Source organism: Ceratotherium simum, chromosome 11 (assembly GCF_057802395.1).
Source record: "Ceratotherium simum simum isolate JZ-2026a chromosome 11, ASM5780239v1, whole genome shotgun sequence".
NCBI classification, from domain to species: domain Eukaryota; kingdom Metazoa; phylum Chordata; class Mammalia; order Perissodactyla; family Rhinocerotidae; genus Ceratotherium; species Ceratotherium simum.
The window spans coordinates 1068502-1087238 of NC_141910.1; the positions used below are offsets into that span (position 1 = coordinate 1068502).

Sequence of the window (18737 nt, forward strand, 5' to 3'; positions counted from 1 at the left end):
TTAAGTGCGTGTTCCGCTGCTGGCAGCCAGGGGTTGGGATCCGGGCCTGCACTGATGCACCGCTTGTCAGGCCATGTTGTGGCGGCATCCCACATTAAGTGGAGGAAGATGGGCATGGATGTTAGCCCAGGGCCAGTCTTCCTCAGCAAAAAGAGGAGGATTGGCATGGATGTCAGCTCGGGGCTGATCTTCCCCACAAAAAAAAAAGAAAAAGAAAGACCACTCCTAAATGTGTATGCACCAATAACAAAGCTTCAATATATGAGGCAAAAAATGGACAGATTTAAAGGGAGAAATAGACAAATCCAGAATCATAGTTGGAAATTTAACATCCTTCTTTCATAATTGATACATAAAGACCCAAATGTTGCTTCTGGGGAGGAGGCAGGGGCTTGGGGGGTACAATTGTACCTGTAACATTAATCTGAGACAAATATGACAAAATGCTAACACTTACTAGTTCTGAGGGGTGTTTTCTGGGGAGCATATGGGTGTTGCTATATTTTTCTGTGTTCAAATGCTTTCATACCTTAAAAAAAGAGTGAATGGAAGAATCATTTAAATGAGTGAACAATGAATGAAGTCCACACATCAACGTCACCGCATCCAACACGACTCCCACAACTCCCCACCGATCCTACCCTCCCTCCTCAGCCTTCCTCCTTACCACCAGTCTTCTTCTCTTCTCATCCCCCAGTGACAAACATGTGGGAGTGGGTATCGTATGTGGGTCACGCACCGGGCATAGGAATCTCTTCCTGCCAGGCTCACAGTCCCAAACTTGAATGCCCTCCCATATCTCCCTTAGAGCCCAAACGTGCAGCAGCCACCTCCGCTTGAAGCCTTTCCACCTTCTCAAGCCCCGTCCTGAATTTCCTATACCACCTGGATTCTGTGCCGATGTCTTCTTCCCTCTCCACAAATGTGGACCTTCCCTAAAGGTTCGATACCCTCTTCTGCTCCTCCCCTCTACACCACCTCCCTTTGCTATCATCCCCACTCTCACAGCTTAAATCACAAGTTGTCAACAGACATGTGGGTTTTTCCCCAACACAGTTCAGCTTCTTACTCTCTCTACCCCGTCCAAGCTGTGACTAAGCCTTCCTCATACATATTTCAAACATCGTCCCAACTTCTTCTGGCCTCCTAGGATGCCTTTCTCTCTTGGCTCGTGATGTCTTGTGGTTCACTTTGGTATGTTCAGAGATGGATATATTTTTATTTACCCTAGTTGGTACTCTGAGAGCACTTTTGATCTGAGCACTGTGTCTTTAATTACGGTAAATTTTCAGCCATGATCTCTTCCAATATTCCTTCTCCACATTCCTTTTATTCTCCTTTCTGAAATCCCATTAAACATTTCAAAGTGCTGGTCCACATCGCAACAGCTTTTCATATTGCTTCTATCTTTATCTCCCTGCATTGCATTCTCTATGAATTCCTCAATGCTAGCTTCCATTTTGCTAACTATCCCTTCAACTATGTCCAATCTAGAGTGTATCCTAGTTTATGTCTAGAGTTTTCATTTCCAGTATGCTCAGTATTTATCATAGTCAGTTGTTCTTGTTTAATTTCTGCATTTGCTACACACTCTTGTTCTTTTTATTTTAAACACTTTTCCAATTGTCCCATAATTTACATCTCTTTTAGAGTGAATTCCCATCTCAATTTTAGTTAAATTTCTTTATGTATTTTTTGGATTTTGAGTGTGTACATAGGCTCATCTTGAATGGGAATTTTTAAAATCTCTCTCTCTCTTTACACTCCATCTTTCTGGGGTTTTGGTAGCCTCTGACTTTCCACGGCCCCCAGTTAGAACCAGGCCTTATACTGGTGGCGCTGGGCTCCTGTCCAGTGGTGACCTTGGGGATCAAGCAGCTCCAGTCTCTGACCTCTCCTCCCATCACTGTAGGGGAGCAGCCCCATATGAGCCATGACTCTGGAGATGCACACAGCTTTCTCCAGGCTTTTACCAAGAGAAATCCTGACCCAAGCCTGGCTCCAGGCTCTCTCCACAGGTGAAACACTTTCGGACCCTGTTAGCTGAAGGAGTCAAACCCTTGGTGCCTCTGCACCAAGAAGGACCCTCAAGACCCACACCCAAGAACAGACCCCAGCAAGCCAGCCCCTGATTTCAACCCTGGTCCCACAACTACATCCACAACAATATTTACCTTGCTTTGGAATGCATCTACCTTCTCCCCTTCCTCCTCTTCCTTCTTCTACTTTCAGTCCTATCACTGCCTCATATTAAAGCGTGGTATCAGCACCATCTTGACCAGAAGTTGAATGCCTCATTCTAACCAACCTCTTTCTTAATTCTTACCTTATCTCCAAATCAATCACTTTTAAAGCCTTTCCTGACCACACTTACCTGAAAAGAACTATCTCTACCTCCTCTGATCTGCTCTACCCTGCTTTTGCCTTCAGTTAGCTTTTACCAAACAAGGGTTTCTTGAAGACCAAGTACATGCCATGCCCTCTGTTAGGCACCATAGTATAAAAATGAACAAGACAAAGTCTCTTCCTCAAGAGACCAAGAGTCTGGTGCTCAAGCTGGATGAGCAGACCAACCATTGCTGTGCTCCAGTCCAGGGAAGCCCAAGGGCCAGGTGATGCAAAGGATGTCTTCTACACTGCCTGAAAGTGGAAGGGGGCAAAGGGCTGAGCTCCACAGGGAAGAGATGCTTGAGCTGGGTGTTGAGGAAGAGGAGTTTACTGAGCAGAGAGCAGAACTGAGAACATTCCAGGCTGAGGGAATAGCATGCTCGAACGGCACTGAGGTGGAAAGAAGCAGGGACCCTTTGAGAAACGGAGAGACGCCAAGCCTAGGAGGTGCAAAGAAGACGAGCAGGAGAGGATGGAAATGGGGCTGCAGAGCCCAGTGTGCAGGGCCAGGCAGCATTCGCATGTTCTCCTAGGGACTACGGGAAGTCCTTAGGGTAGAAGCAGGAGGTCAGCAGGATGAGATTTTCACTGGGAGAGACCAGAAGCACTGGAAGGGACCAGAGTAGAAGTAGGGTGGCCGGTTAGGAGACCACTGCAAAAGTCCAGGCAAGAGATGACAGTAGCCTAGATGAACTTGGAGGTCCCAAGGTGGAGGAAAGTGGGAGTGACAGAAGTGAGAAAGAATTAACAAGTATTTATGATTGAGATAAAGCAAGGCCCTGATAACTCTAGAGTTGAGAAGATTTTCTGGGCTCAAATAAGTTAACTCCTTCCAAAGAGACAGTAACATCTCCATAGACCTGGATAGGCAGAGGGAGACAGCAGGCCACTTCCACAGCCGTGATTCCAGGCTGTCCCTGAGTCGGCGTCTTAGGAACTGTGGCACAGAGCGCTAATTACTTTACCACCACTGCCCTGCCCAGCTATGCATTCTGAATATGTCTTTAATTCATATAAATTAAAATTATTTTATTTCAATGTTTTAAGAACAAACACCTTGAGAAAAACAAAGACCTGCTTAAATTCAGCATAGAGACTGGTAACTCTCTTATCCTGTCTCTCTCTGGATTTTTTAAAAATAAGGGGCTTGCTTGATGGAATACGGTTGTTCTCATTTCTTCACACCATCCCTCGGGAGTGCCACAGTGTGGGATGTAGGAGCTTACCTGGCAGTGACGGGCCGGCCCCACCCAGCCCTCTGCACACCTGGCCCTACAGCAAGCAAGCATCCCCAGAACTTGCACAATTGCATCTGCTCTCCTGCCTTCTGCAGGGAGGATGTCATTGTGGTTACCTTGAGACTCCACCGCATGCTGTGAAAAATATCATTGGGGTCACAAAGCCTCCTTGGTGGGTTTGACATGCCACCGCCCCCCCCATCAGTCTCTGTACAAAGGGGCTGCCACCCCTAAGGCTGACATTTTTTTTTTTCGGTGCAAAGCTGGAAGGACTCCAAGCCAGCTGCAGCTCACTTCTGGGAGACTGAGATGGGACTACTCTATTTTCAAGCATTGCACCCCATAATCGGCCATCATCATACTCAGGGACCTGGTTCCCAAGATCCAAGTATCTGCAGGTTGCCTCTGGTGCCCCTCCAATGCTTCCTCCCCAGGGTGAGGGATACTTTCAGGGCTGGTCATCCTCTTTCCTACCCTCCCGATGGTATCCTTTGGCCAGCAGGGCCATTTGACTCTCCTCCTGCAGTGGGAACAGAGAAGCAAAATGAGAAACTACCTAAAACGAGGATTGCCTTGTTGGTGGCCTGTCTAGACATGGCTGTTTCCTTTTCACCCTCATTCATATGAGTTAAGAGACAGAACTGTGTCTACACAACCAGGGATACACACACACATAGGCACACTCACACATATGCATAGATCTATATGCCAGGGGATCCACTGCTGTGTATCACAGTCATAACCATCATTACAAAGAGTTTTTCTTCCCCAACCTCCCTCATCTTCCATTTGAAAAGGTGACAAGTGCTGGTGCCAGTCTTCAATGTTACAGATACAATGTACAGATACATTGTATCTACTACAGCCTTGCTAGTAATTGCAAAAATTGAGAAACTGCTTAAATGTCCATTAATAGGAAAGCTAAATTATGGAATACCCATGTAAAAGGCATCCATCTGGAGGAATGGGGTAGATCTACGTGTGCTAGCGTGACAAGCTTTTCTTCTTCTACTTTTAGATAAGAAAGGTAAGTTGCAAAAAATATATACAAAGTACAACCACATGTGTCTAAAACAATGTATAAACATCTGTTTATGCACAGATAATATTTGAGGGACACACTCAACTCTAACAGCGGCTTTCTCTGGAGAAGGGAAGATGGTGAGGAGAGTTGAGACAGAGAACTTTCCCGGTATTCTTTTTTGTGTTGTCTGAAGTTTTTCAAGAATATATAACTCTTGTAATTTAAAAAACACTTTAAAAAAGTTTCCAAATATAAAATGTTAAATGTTCCAAGTTAGAGTAAGCACCTTGGATGCTTCAAGGAGGGTGGGGGTGGGGGGTACTGATATCAAAGTAATAATTTTAAAAAGCCTATTCAACACTTAAGTTCAGACCCCACGAGGAGAGTGCAATGCTGCAAACAGCTCGGCCCAAGCTGTGATGTGACATCTGGGGGGTGTCTGGCACATGGTCTGGGCCGAATTCACAGGTGGGCAGACACACGGAACAGATGATGCCAGGTGGCTTAACTCTAGCATCAAGCAGCAGCATAAAGGGCACCCACTATAGGATTCAAAGTGGGAAGACCTGGGAACCCTGAAGAAATGAGAGGAGGGCACCCCCTGGGGCTGGAAGGTTTCAGGACAGCAATAGACAAAAAGGAAGGGGACACGTGTGTGCCAGGGCCAGAGAGGGCAAACTGCCCAAGCGTTCACCCAGGCTGTACACACGTCCCTGCCGAGCACCCAGAGCTGGGGATGCAGAGAAAGGAGGTCCAAGTCCCACAGCGCCTGAGCTGGCCCTAGCGCTTACACAGAACGGCATTCCAGGCCAAGGGAACAGCAAAGGCAAGAGGAGTCCCGAGTTTAGATAACCTGAAGCCCTGTGAGAATGCAGCTGCAGAGGACTGGGCAGAGGCTGGAAGGAGCCAGTCCCCAAAGGCTCTGAGCCAAGCTAGGGCTGAGCTTCCATCCAGTCCTGCAGGTCATGGGAGGCTGCAGGAGGGTCACTATTAGATCCCCTTTATGAGAATAATGATCACAGCACGGCGGCTGGAGGACCGGGCGGGAGAGAGACTGGTGTGGCCCCAAGAAGGGATGAGGCTGTGTGGTGAGGTGTAGCGGCTGGGGGAAGCCCCAAGTGTGTGGTCAGCAGAGGTCTGCCAGCCCCACACAAGGCTCAGGTGGCTGCTGCCCCATGAAAGGCTCCTCAGTGGAAGGGAGAAGGTCCGCCCTCGGTGAACACCCGGACTACCCTGCCCGAGAAGTGGGCAAGCCACTAACTCCTCTTCCTTCTCAGCCCTCCGTGCCCATTTTGCAGACAAAAAGCCCCAAGGGGACAGTGCCAGAGACACTTGGAGTGAGGGCAAAGGAAGTGAACACTCCTCCCCACTTTCCTGCTTACTCCAGCCTCTTGGTCCTCTGTGTCGCCCACAAAGGAGCCATTTCCAAGGGTCCTTCCAAGCCGTTTTCCTCATCCTCAAACTCGCAGTTCTCAACTGCCCGGAGATGCCCCGCAAGACTGCCTCGACGGCCTCCATTCACGGACCCCAGCCCCCTCCCTGGGCTGAAAAGTGACAACCGCGAAAAGAAGGGCGACTCTCTCCTGACGAGGCTTCGGGTGACATCACATCCTCCGAATGCGAAATCGGGCTCCGTGGCCGGCCCAAGGGCGCAACTTCCCCCTTTGCATCCCCTCCGCTTCTGCGCGCCTCGGGTCGCGAGGGAGCTTCGAGCTGAACCGCGCCGGGGAGCGCGCCATGGCCTCGCCGGTGACCGCCCTGCTCCTGCCGCTGGCCCTACTGCTCCGTGAGTTTGCGACCCTTGGGAAAGGCGGGGGGCGGGGGGGGGGCGCGGGGCTCCGGCTCAGCCTCGCCGCCTGCCCCCTGCAGACGCCGCGCTGGCCCTCGGGTCGAACTCGTTCCGGATGACGCCGCCGGACGTGCAGGGGCAACTGGGCCAGAGGGTGGACCTGCGCTGCGAGGTGCGGCTGTCCAACTACGGATCGGGCTGCTCGTGGCTCTACCAGGGGCGCGAACCTGCCGCCAGCCCCAAATTCCTGATGTATATCAGCAAAGGCCGGATCAAGACGGCCGAGGGGCTGGACACCGACCAGTTCCTAGGCGAGAGGGCCCAGGACAGCGTCTTCGGCCTCACCCTGCGCCGCTTCCGCGAGGAGGACCAAGGCTACTATTTCTGCTCCATCCTGAGCAACTCAATAATGTACTTCAGCCCCTTCGTGCCCGTCTTCCTGCCAGGTCCGGGCGCTGGGGGCGGGGCACCTCTCGGTGTGGGGTTTGGGGCTCACCTCTGAACCCGTCTTTCACGGGAGGCCCCGCTTTGGAGTCTCTTAGGGCCCTGGGGGCTGCTTAGATACTGTTCCCATTTCACAGACGAGGAAACTGAGGCTAAAGTGCGGCTGGGTAGGGACTGAAAATGGCTTTTGGGGTCTCGAGTTTAGGTGCTTGCGTGGTCCTAGGCAAGTTACTTAAATTCTGTGAGCCTTCACTTGCTCGTCAGTAAAATGAGGATATCAACCCAAGCCCACAAAGTTGCTGGTTGAGCCCTGGGGAGAGGCTAGGTGGAGAGGAGCGGGCTCCTGCATTCCCGTCCGAGGCGCCGGGTGCGCTCCGGTGTGCCCAGGACGCAGCCGGCCACCGCGCCCGTCGCGAAGGTGTCAGCGCGAATCCGGAAGGTCCCCACCCGGTCTCCCCTGCCCTGAGTGCAGAGTGCGGCGCGGGCGGCGGTCTATCGCTCCTCCAGTGGAAAACCGGGAGGAGGCGCCCCCTTGAGCAAAGGTGCGGGACGGGGTGGGGGGAGGTTAGTGTCCACAGCCCCAGTCGGGCCTCCAGCCACGCTCTGTTGTTCCCGCAGCTAAGCCCACGACGACGCCCGCGCCGCCACCACCCACGCCGCGACCATCCACGCGGGCGCCCACCAACGCGTCGCAGCCGGCGACCCCGCGCCCAGAGGAGTGCCGGCCCGCGGCGGGCAGAGCAGGTGAGGCGGGCGCAAGGGCCCGGGGCGGGGGCGAGCCAGGGGCGGTGCGGACCGCGGAGAGGGCCCCTGCCAGGGCCAGCCCTGATCCTGGAAGTAGAGCCAAAGGCTGTCTTGGGTTGGGAAACCGAGCCCTGGAACTGGGAGGCGTGCCCGGGCTGGCGAGGTGGGGTGGGGGATCCCGGGCTCGCTCCTAAATATCGGCGTCTTTGGTGTCGACAGTGGACAAGAAGTGGCTGGACTTCGACTGTGATATCTACATCTGGGCGCCCCTGGCTGGGACCTGCGCGGTCCTTCTGCTGTCGCTGTTCATCACCATCATCTGCAACTACAGTAAGTCCTAGGGAACCACGGCGCGGAGAGGTCTGCCCCACCCCGGCCCTTGGCGCTGCTTGCTCTAGACAGCTCTTGCGGGGAGACGGGGTTGAGATTTCTGGGACTTCCGAGCTGCACCGCAGGGCCAGGCACAGCCCATTTCTTTCCCAGAGACTGAAAGCGGGAAAGCCCCTTCCCGCCCCTCTTTCCGCTCTCCCAGAGGTTTTTAGGAAGACAGGGTCCTATCCCCGGTGCAGCAGCAGCGGGTGTGTTCCATCCGCACATGCTGCCGCGAGCGCACAGGGCCCGGCTTATTAGAAACGCCCGCGCGGGAGGGGGCCGTTGTGGCCCTGGGACCAGTGCCCAGGAGGGCTGGGTCCAAAACACTACAGGCTGAGATTTACCCTTGGCCCCTTCCCTGCGAACCCCTGCTTTACGTCCCATGCAGGGGACTGTACTAACCCCGTTCATCCACATCTGTATTTCCACTGTTTTTTAAATAGATAAGAGGGATGGAAAAGAAGCCCTCACCTGAACTCTCAAGAATTATAATCCTAAAGAAATACGAAAAGGGAAGGAGAAACCATACTGGGGACTATTGCGGGGCTGGGGGGTGGGGAGCGCAGTCACTTTATCTCTTCTTTTTCTTTATCCAGGGAACCGAAGACGTGTTTGCAAATGTCCCAGGTAAGTCTCCTGTAACCCCTGGGCCTGCTAACCCCGGGCAGCCCTGGGCACAGGTCCTGGCTCCCCAAGCAGCAGTAGGTGGGAAACTTCCCAGAGAGAGGCCATGGCAGTGGAGTTCTGGGCGCAGAGAGTCAGCATGGTGCCTGAGCAAAGAGAGGCAGAAGGCTGGACTGGTGGAGAAAATGGAGGCCCGGGTTGAGCTGATGGGGAGAGCAGCGTGACTTCAGTAAATCTCCATCTTATGTGGCCTAGCACCAAAAACCCATCTGAAATATTCCCCAATTAATCCTAGCTCTCCAAAAGACATGAGGGCTCTTATCTAGATAATTCCAGCTGAGTTTTGTTGTTTTCTTAAGAAATTTTTTTTTTCTACTTGTTAAGTCTGGTGTTTTGAGAGAGAGCCAATCTTTTATCGCCTGAACCAAATAAATAGTGGCCTAGGTTCCTAATTTCCCTGTGCCAAAGCAGAGCTTTGATTTGCTGCCAAGGACTGGAGTGGACGAAGGGAGGACCAGAGGCAGGGGCAATTAGCTCTCTGGCAACTCAAGTGACTGTCCCATCCAATTCCAGCCCATGATCATTCTGAAATGATCAGGAAAAAAAACAAAAACAAAAACCAGTGTCTGGAAGAGAGGCCTCAGTCTCCTCTCTCCTTCCTGCTTAGGCTGAGGCAGCCCTGGGCTCAGTTTAACAAGCACCCGCTCTAGCCCAGCACTGTGATGGGGGCAACACTCAGCAACCCCATGTGGTAGATACAGCAGTCCTATCTCTGGCTCAGAGATCAGGAAACCTACCCAAGGTGGCAGAGACATGCTTGCTATCAGATTATCAATAATAATAACAACTATGTGATGACAGCCTACAGTGTACCAGTTACTTTATACATATATTTTAAATTTCAAGTTTCATAACAACCTTTAAAGTAGTTACTGTGATGACCATTTTATGGATGAGGAAACTGAGGCTTAGGACATTTAGTGACTTGTCAAAGCCCATATTGCCAGAAAGTAGCAGAGCTGCAATGCCTGTTCAAAGCTCAGGCTCCTTCCTGTGGTTGGGGGCTGGGGGAGGGGGGGTTAAGGACAACCAACCATATTCACCTGTTCCTTTCAGTAGATGAAAATATTTCAGATTTTATACCTGGGGTTTGCATTTCACACTCCTTGCTATTTCTCTGCAGGAATACAAGTTCAACATCTTATATATTATTATTATTATTATTATTATGCGTGTGTGTGTGTGGAGGAAGATTTGCCCTGAGCTAACATCTGTTGCCAATCTTCTTCTTTTTGGATGTGAGCCGCTGCCACAGCATGGCCACTGACTTACGAGCAGTGTGAGTCCATGCTCGGGAACTGAACCCGGGCTGCCAAAGTGGAGTGTGCCAAACTCAACCACTAGGCCACCAGGACTGGCCCTACATTATTATTTTTAACAATGGAAATGTGATCAATTTCCAATGCATATATTATAGGCGATATACCAAGAGGATAAAGACTTTAAAAACAGAAAGATTTTTAGCATTTTCAATTTCTTAAGCTGCAGTTAGAAGCTTTTGGAGGAGAACCATCCCTTCTTTTCCATCTTTTCTGAAAATTCTCATTTTGAAATGAATAACTGAGAATAAAACTCTGCCCTGAAATACAAAGCTATGCAGACTAAACAGCTGAGGAATCGCAGACCTGAGTTGATGATGGAGGGCAGCTCAGCTTCAACAGAGAGGTTTTGGAGGACGCAGTGTGTAGACATGACACTCAGGAAGAAGTGGCGCATTTGGGAGGCGCTAGCCTAGTACTGAAATAACACACATTTTTAGTGTGACATCAAATTTGGGTTGTCAAAGGGACTTTAGATAAAGTAGCTCTACTTGGCTGACAGTAGTGGTTTGCTCACAGCCTCTCCATTCCCTGTGATCCTCCTGGGGGCTGAGAATCAGGTCAGCTGGTGACTTTGGTTATCAGCCTCCTCTCACCTCCATGGGATCTTGACAAAGGCTCCAAGAAGCTGGACTAACTGGGTTCAGATCCTGGCTCTGCTACCTTCTAGTTATGCGCCCTTCGGCACGTGCCCTAACCTCTCACTCCCAGTGCCTACCCCCCAGGTTGCTGTGAGGATTAAACAAGATGGCACAAGTAAGGCGCTTGGCAGGGTTGCTGAGGTCACTCACCCAGTCCCCTGCTACTGCCCCAGGGACAAGTCCTCAGAACCTTGACAGTCTGGGAGGCTGGAGGAGCTGGGTAGACAGGGACGGATGCTACGCTGCATTGCAGGGGTTCTTGCTGCAATGATGGTCGCCTGCCTCTCTTTCAGGCCCGTGGCCAGACCTGCAGGCAAGCCCACCTTTTCAGAGAGATACGTCTAACATGGCGACAGGCCCTGTGCGACAGCCACTACAAGCCTTCAAACTGAGAACTCTCTGCATGAGGAGAGCAACAGTCCTTCCCTTTTGGTTTGTCTAGCCTTCCTTCCTTATGTATTCATTGTCATTATTATATTCGTGCAGGTGGGGTGGGAAGGGTTCCTTTTTCTTTATGTGTTTACTTCAGTTGACACAAAACAGGACTATATAATGTCAATGGTACACCGCAAGGGTTACAACACCATTGTGCACACATGCTGGGGTAAAGGGCGGGCAGGCCAGAGCTACCGCAAGCTGTGTTCTCAGAATCAGGCTGTTAGAGCTGGCAGGGGGCCTCGGCCCCCACTCAGCCCAAACCTCTTTCTCACCCATTTTACAAAGGAGGAGGCTGAAGTCCAGAAACAGGGAGCAGCTTAGCTGAGTCACATCAAGGCTCAGACTCTTCCTCCACACCATTCAGGTCTTTCTTCTGGAGGCCTCTGTCTTAGCGTGAGGTACTGTGTCTCAAACCGCAAGGGAACAAGTTCTTTCTTGAGCACCTGTGATAGACCCATTACTGCACCCAGAGCTCTGAGGAGGTAAGGAAATAAGACAAGAGAACTTCTGCCCTTCGCAGAGTTCTGTAATGTAGTTAAACAGACTTTTTCATAGTCAGGCGTGAAATTGTATAGACAGGAATTCCTCAAATAAAGTGGAAGGGGTGAACTGAATCCTGGAAAATGAATCACTCCATCTTGAAAGAAAATCTAAGTGGAGGTGAAGTTGCTCTCCCAGGCCCTGCATTGCAGAGGGACCCAGGAAAGAGGAGAGGCCACCCCTTCACAAATATGATTTGAGTTTCAGCGAAGTTGAACAGAGGTCCTCTTGAATCTCTAAACTTGAGATGCCATATTTGAACATGCTCCTGGGATCATCGATGACTTTTTACAGTTTGTAAAGGCAGAACTGGTAGAGAGCTGCCAGCACAGTCCCTAGCCTCCCCTCGACCAACAGATGTGAGGATGTGGCAGGACAGACTCTGGTGAGGAGGCTGAGAGCCAAAACTGCTGCCCTACCCATGCATTTCCTCCCTTATGGTGTTGTACAAGAAATGTGTGCTCATTGGAAGAAAAATCTTACATAGATACGGAAATAAGGATCACCCACAATTCTTTACCTCAGGTAGAATCCATTGTTAATATTATGGTGTACATTCTTCTTGATTATTTTCTATGCATATATGTAAAATATGTACTTTGCTTTTTTAAAAATGGGATTGCACTATGCTTTTATAAGTGGCTTTAATAAACATTTATAGCATACTTTTTAACGGCAAAATAGCTTTCTATTTTTGGTTGTGCCATCATTTATTTAACTATTACTCAGCATTTAATTGTTTTCAATTTTTCAGTACTATAGTAACACTACTAAAACTTTGCACACATCTTTGTTTCTATAGGATAAATATCTGAAAGTAAAATTATTGGCGTAGTCCTCACTTTCACCTTGGACTCCCCATTTTCACAGCAATTAGAACAGATTAGCCTCTTCTTGCATCACCTTTTCTTGAGTTCTCTCTTGGTAACAGATGAGCTGATATTCCTCTCATAATAAATCACAGAATCTTCGTTCTTGTTGTTGAGGTAACATATACAGACCGAGAAGCACACAGATCCTCAGTGTACAGCTCCAAGACACCATGAAGTGAACACACTCATATAGCCAGCCCCAGGTCAAAAATAGAACTTTCTCTGCCCTCTAGAAACTGCCTTCCACAGTCTTAATTTTTAAAATCAAGATACTTTAAGAGAACAGAAAGTGAGGGGAAAAAGTATCCCAAGTATGAGAAAGCAGAAGTGAAAGCTGAGAAACTTCTTATGAAACAAAGTCTGGCTCTTGCCCTCTCCTCCACGAACCTATCCTGCTGACCAGGCCAGGGCACACCCCAGGGACTGAGGCCCAGCTTGGAGTGGGCGCCAGGCTCTGAGGCCTCTTGTGGAAGCAGGGCCTGGCTCTGGGCCATCTCTGGGTTCCCTGGAAAGGGTGAGGGGGAGCACCCTGTAACAGCCACTACCCTCATGGGAGAAAGTCATGAGCATGGCCGTGCACGGAGCATGTCAAAGAATCTGGGCCAGGGCATTCCCTTCATGAGTGGCATTTCCTCTTCAACCTGCCGCTCAAGCAGTGAGCAGCCGAGGAGCCACACCTGAGAGGCTCCAGAGAGAATTAATTACTGATTTTTTCTTACTGATTTTTTCATACCCCCTAAAAAAAGCATTTCACTTACCACAAATAAAATGGCAAACAATAATTTGGAGATATCAAACAAAGGAAAAAGTATTCATTAGAGTTGGCCCCCAGGACCAGGGAGAAAATAGAAAACCAGTCTGCAGGCCATGAGGCCTAAAGTATGCTAAAGACGGGCTCTGAATTTAGGCTCAGGGCTTGCTATGACCGTCATCTAACCGTTTGTTCTCCACATGGGGAAGGAGCACCCAACGGTTCAAAGCTGGCTGCCACAGGTCCAAAGTAATTTTTCACTTGCCAATCTCTAGCCTGAAGCATTGGTTCTACAAATTTTCCTATGTGGAAGATGCCTACAATACATTTTTGAACCCTGAAAAAGTTAATAGAGAAATTACTTCTCTACTATGCCATAAATTTGGTATCAGCTGGCTGGAATCCAGCCTCAAGGTGGTTCATTTAACAAACATTTACTCATTCAACAAAAACGTATCCTATTTGTGGAAGAAAAAAACCAGAGAAACTTATCATTTTTTTTCCCCAGCTGTTAAACCACTCTTAAGAGAGCCCACCCTACACTTGGAAATCCGAGTTACTCTTCAACCAGTGGGTCAGGGAGAAATCTCCCTTTTCTACCAGCAAGAAGCTGCCCCTTCCTCCTGCCCTGGGCCATGTGCAAATCCTTCCTTGCACACGATTTTACGACCACCTGGGGCAGGCACCATTTAACCTGCTCCTAAAAGCAGGCTTGAGCAGTGTTTCTCCACCAAAGGGAACTAAAGGTGGCCAGGATTGCCTTGGATTAGGTTAAATGCTGGCTCTGCTCCTTACTGACTGTGTTCTCTGGCAAGTGACTTACTGTCTCAACACCTGTTTCCCTACTTGTAAAATGAGGGCAATAATAGTCCCTACCTCAAAGGGTTATTGGGAGGAATATATGAGTTTATATATATATTTTTCAAGTGGCTAGAACAGCTCCTGGAACATGGTAACAAATAAATATATGCTGAAAAAATGACCTGGTAGTGAATTTTTCAAAACCAGTGTTGTACTACTTACACTCTAAATGCAGCCATCTGTGTCTGAGTCTTCCCATTTGTATTCTCACAAAGGGGTACACAGGAACCATTCCTGATGTATACCCCTGTTATTATTTTACCCAGGGATCTCAGCACCCCAGTGTGTGGGAGGACAACCCTTCACACACAGCTCACAGGATGTGTCCCAGATCCATGCAGCCCTCTGCACTGTATCATCTGCAGCCCCCCCTCAGCCTTGCATTCTGAGTGTCACCACCCGCTGTGCTGTTCATGGCTATGTCTACCCATTGCACAGAGAGCTCCACCATCTCTAGGGCAGGTGGAGAAGGCTGGCAGAGGAGGAAAAGCATGTGCTGGCCCATTTTGCCATCTCAGCACCTACTGAAAGTCCCCATCCCTTTGGGCATATCTCACCTGTGCATGCCAGTTACTAATTCCCCTTTTCTGCTCTCCTTTAGCTGGTCACGATCTGCAGATGTCATTTGTCCTATGTTTTACTGAAAATAAAATAGGTACCAGTTATTTAGCACTCACCACAGGTCAGGTATCTCATTTAAGCTTCATCAAAACTACAAGGTAGGAACTATTATCATTCTACTTTACAGATGAGGAAACGAAGGTGTAGAAGTTTCTATCACTTGCCCCAAATCACACAACTAGAATCTGGTGGGATCAGGATTTGAACTCAGGTCTAATCCCACAGCCCAAAATCTTAACTGCTCTGCTGTATTGAATATGTTATAGTCTGTTCCTTAATTTTAAAATTAGATGAATAAAATATTTTAAAATTCTCTAAAAATCTATAAGTACCTCAAAACCAAAGGTACTTTTTACCTATGCAGCCTAAGATAGAAAACAAAGGTCACCACGTGCTCTGAAATGAAACAAATGGGAAGGAGAATGCTCTAGAACAAGAGTAGAGCAGGGGTTGTGTCTGAAGTTAGTGCAAATACCACAAACACCACCAGGGTCTAAGAAATGTAGCTGGAGATATGTCAGTGACAGCTAACTCTATTTGTATAATAATATCTCAACACAGGTGGAAGGCTGCATGGACTGCTGGTGCTGATGGCTTAATTCTGTTACGTGAATGAAATTTCATGTGCTTTCTGGGTAAAATGCACAGTTAAATGTGACAGAGACTGCAAGCTGCTTTCTTAACAACCATTCTCTTCTTCCTCCTTGCTAACAGAACCCTCATTTTGTTACAGGTGGCAATGTGCCCAGCTAAGACTACATTTCCCAGACTTCCTTGCAGCCAAGTGCGGCTAATAAGTTACTGGGTGGAGCTTCCAGGAAAGACTCTTCAAAGGGGCTAACTCAACTGGGAGCTTGTTCTTTTCTACTCCCTTTCACCTCCTCCCTCCAAAACACAGTTATGATTAGACACAGAGGTGACATTGAGGACACATTAAGGCTATGGAGCAGAAAGATGGGAGCCTGGGTCCCTGATGGCATAAGGCCACCCCACAAACCCTAGACAGCCTATTTTACACATGCTGCTCACCAGTACACACTAGCAAAGTCAAAGGCCCTCAGCCCAAATCTCCTGAGCTGCCTCTGAAAGCTTTCATGATGATAATTTCCCATGAAGTTCCTCTTCAGGGTAGATTAGCAGCTCATTAATCTGAAATAACTAAAAGCAACAAGGTCTTGTGCTTAAGAATGAAAATAACCAAAAAGGCATTTCTAATCTGTTCAGAAGGGAAAAGATCCCCAAATGGAGGAGAAAGCTCCCAAAATGATATCTTGAATGCTGACAAATAACCTGTTTCCTTTAAAGGAACGTTTTTGCTTTAGAGGGGAAATGACACCAAAGTCCTTCACTGGAATGGCAGCACCTGCACGGCAGTTGCATGCAGTCTTCAAATGGATGAGACCAGTCCAAACTGGTACTGGGCAGAACACTGCACAACCCACATAATGCAGGAGAGCGTGGTGAAGTTAGAAATTCCCCCTCCTAGAAAACGTAGACAATAGAAAGAAATGGGACTACATCCTAGAACACCAGAGCAAGGAAGCTGATCACTTGAGAGACAAGAACACCTTAACGCCTGTCTGAATTACAGAAGCGTTCAGAGCACTGCCTTTGTGCGACAAAAACACCACCTTGCTCTATTTTCTGTCCTGTTCACCACTCTATCCCCAGAACCCCCTCCCCTACCACCTTCCATCCCACTGTAGCCAGAGTGGGCCTTAAAAATACACAACTTACCTCCCTTCTCTTCCCTCCCATTATCCATGGGTGGTTAGGTCACTGGTGGGCATTAACCTCACTACAGGGTCTTAGCAGTCTACTTTTCTTCCAGCGGTCTATAAGAAAAGCCAAGGAACCTGTTCTCTCTCAGGGTCTGGCACTTAAAAAAAAATCCCATGTTGAATGACTGAAGGTGCCATACTATGGTATTTTAAATATTTTCTGCATTTAACATACACACATCTGTTTAAGTTATTAAACGAGGTTTCTATTGCACAAGCCAATATTTAGCATGAAGCACTTTGTACTTTTCTAAGCTAGAAGGAAGCATAGCTAAGGAAAGTCAAAATTCCCTGATACACAGGAGCTCTTGCTTAAACAGTACCACTAATGTGTAGATATATTACCCCATTTGCTAGCATAGAAGACTCACAGGAGCAAGACACTCTTCTGCAAGGAAAAGCTTTTCTGGAAAATAAAAATAAAACACTTTCCATCATACATACATTGACAGAGATTTTAAAGTAGCTTTGTGAATGGATCATTCCATCATTGTCCCTTAGCGCAAGGTAAACGTCAACCCATTAGCAGGTCATGAAATCAATTCAGAGTCTTGATGAGCATTAAACAAATAATAAAAGAAATAGAAAATATCAGTGTCACACATTATGAGCATTGAACAGTTTTGTAGGGCCGGCCCCGTGGCGCAAGTGGTTAAGTGCGCGTCCTCCGCTGCGGCGAAGGTTCGGATCCCGGGCGCGCACCGATGCACCGCTTGGAAAGCCATGCTGTGGCGGCGTCCCATATGAAGTGGAGGGAGATGGGCATGGATGTTAGCCCAGGGCCAGTCTTCCTCAGCAAAAAAAAAAGAGGAGGATTGGCAGATGTTAGCACAGGGCTGATCTTCCTCACACACACACAAAAAAAGAAAGTTTTGTAACATTTGTTTCAGAACTATAAACTTTATGTGTATACAGGATTATGATATTAATTTCTGAGTGCCAGGAAAAAAAAGTTAGGAAAGTGTGTCCCCTGGGAAGTGACATTTCTGTTTGCTGGGACATTGTTTATCATCAAGCTTCCCTACTGGGGGAGGGAGGGGGTGAACAGGATGCGGGGGCACCAGGCGACTGCTTTGTCTAAAGGTTCGTTTTCAGTCTCTATTTTGTCACTATAAAACCCGCTGTTTTACAGCTTTGGTGCCTGTCCTTCCCCATTTTGGTGGGGAGGGGCTGGAAGATGCCTTTCACCACGCCACAAATACAACACTCCCTCAGTTACCAGGATGTTTAAAGAAATGCACTGATTTTTAAAGTAACTGCACTAAAACAGAGTTCAAAGCACGCTAAATTTAACTTATCTTGATGACTCGGGACTTAGTCATCAAGAAAAAGGTAAATTTTGTTCAGTACACTCGATTCTTATCTGCCACATTTAAGAGGGAGGGTACTTCATGAAATATGCAGCATCCACAAGGTTCCTTGTGAGCAAAGCCAGTTTTCTCTCAAGCACTCGGATTCTGATTCAACAGGTCGGGGCTGAGGCAGGAGGGTCTGCATTTCTCACAAGCTCTCAGGTGGTGCCCATGCTGCTAGTGACCACACTTTGAGTCCCAGAGAGCCCCAAATGCTAGGCAGGGGATGAGATCTTTGGCCTGGCCTGCCGGGCCTCATCTACATACCACATGGGTCACTAGCTCCAAATGCGACTGGGTGGGAACCCACACAGGATCCACAATGGTTCCCATAGGTAGGAAACATGCTAAAATCTCAAATAAGAATGAGTCTCTCTCTAAAAGAATACATATACAAAAGAAACACAAATAGGTTCTTAGTCTCTACCAGCTTAGCTTGTCACTGAGTAGGACAGACAATTCGGCCTCTGTTCCTCCCTGCAGTGCTGAGTGTACACACCCCACTCCACCAGCAGCCTGGGTAGAGAGCTGTTTCAGGGCTCCTCTTCCCAGTCATACACCATCACTCTGGTTCGAGGGTCCCGGCCATCCACAGGACGGGCATGAGGGCGCAGGCACTGGAAACACTGACACAATCCCCTCCTTAGAAACTGGGGATGGTGCCCAGCCACCTCTGCTTCTCACACTGCTAAGTGACACAGAAACAGGATGAGATGGTGACAAAGATATTTTCTTAAATCCTTTACATGTAGACCCTTAGCAACACAGATAACAATGTTCTCTTCTCACAACTGGCACTCCCCTACTCCCTCCCTCACACCTCTGTCACCTGTCACATTTATACAGACTGGTCCCACAAAACTTTTTAAATGTGCATT

General features: G+C 48.5%; 1 protein-coding gene across 1 annotated transcript; it reads left to right on the forward strand.

Annotated features, from left to right (window-relative positions):
* Positions 1–6062: 6062 nt before the first annotated feature.
* Positions 6063–12292, forward strand: CD8A (CD8 subunit alpha). Its single transcript, XM_014792759.2, has 6 exons — positions 6063–6436; positions 6520–6885; positions 7502–7627; positions 7847–7957; positions 8596–8626; positions 10937–12292. The coding sequence occupies exons 1-6, from the start codon at positions 6268–6270 to the stop codon at positions 10986–10988; spliced, it is 855 nt and encodes a 284-aa protein (XP_014648245.1). The 5' UTR covers positions 6063–6267; the 3' UTR covers positions 10989–12292.
* Positions 12293–18737: the final 6445 nt, after the last annotated feature.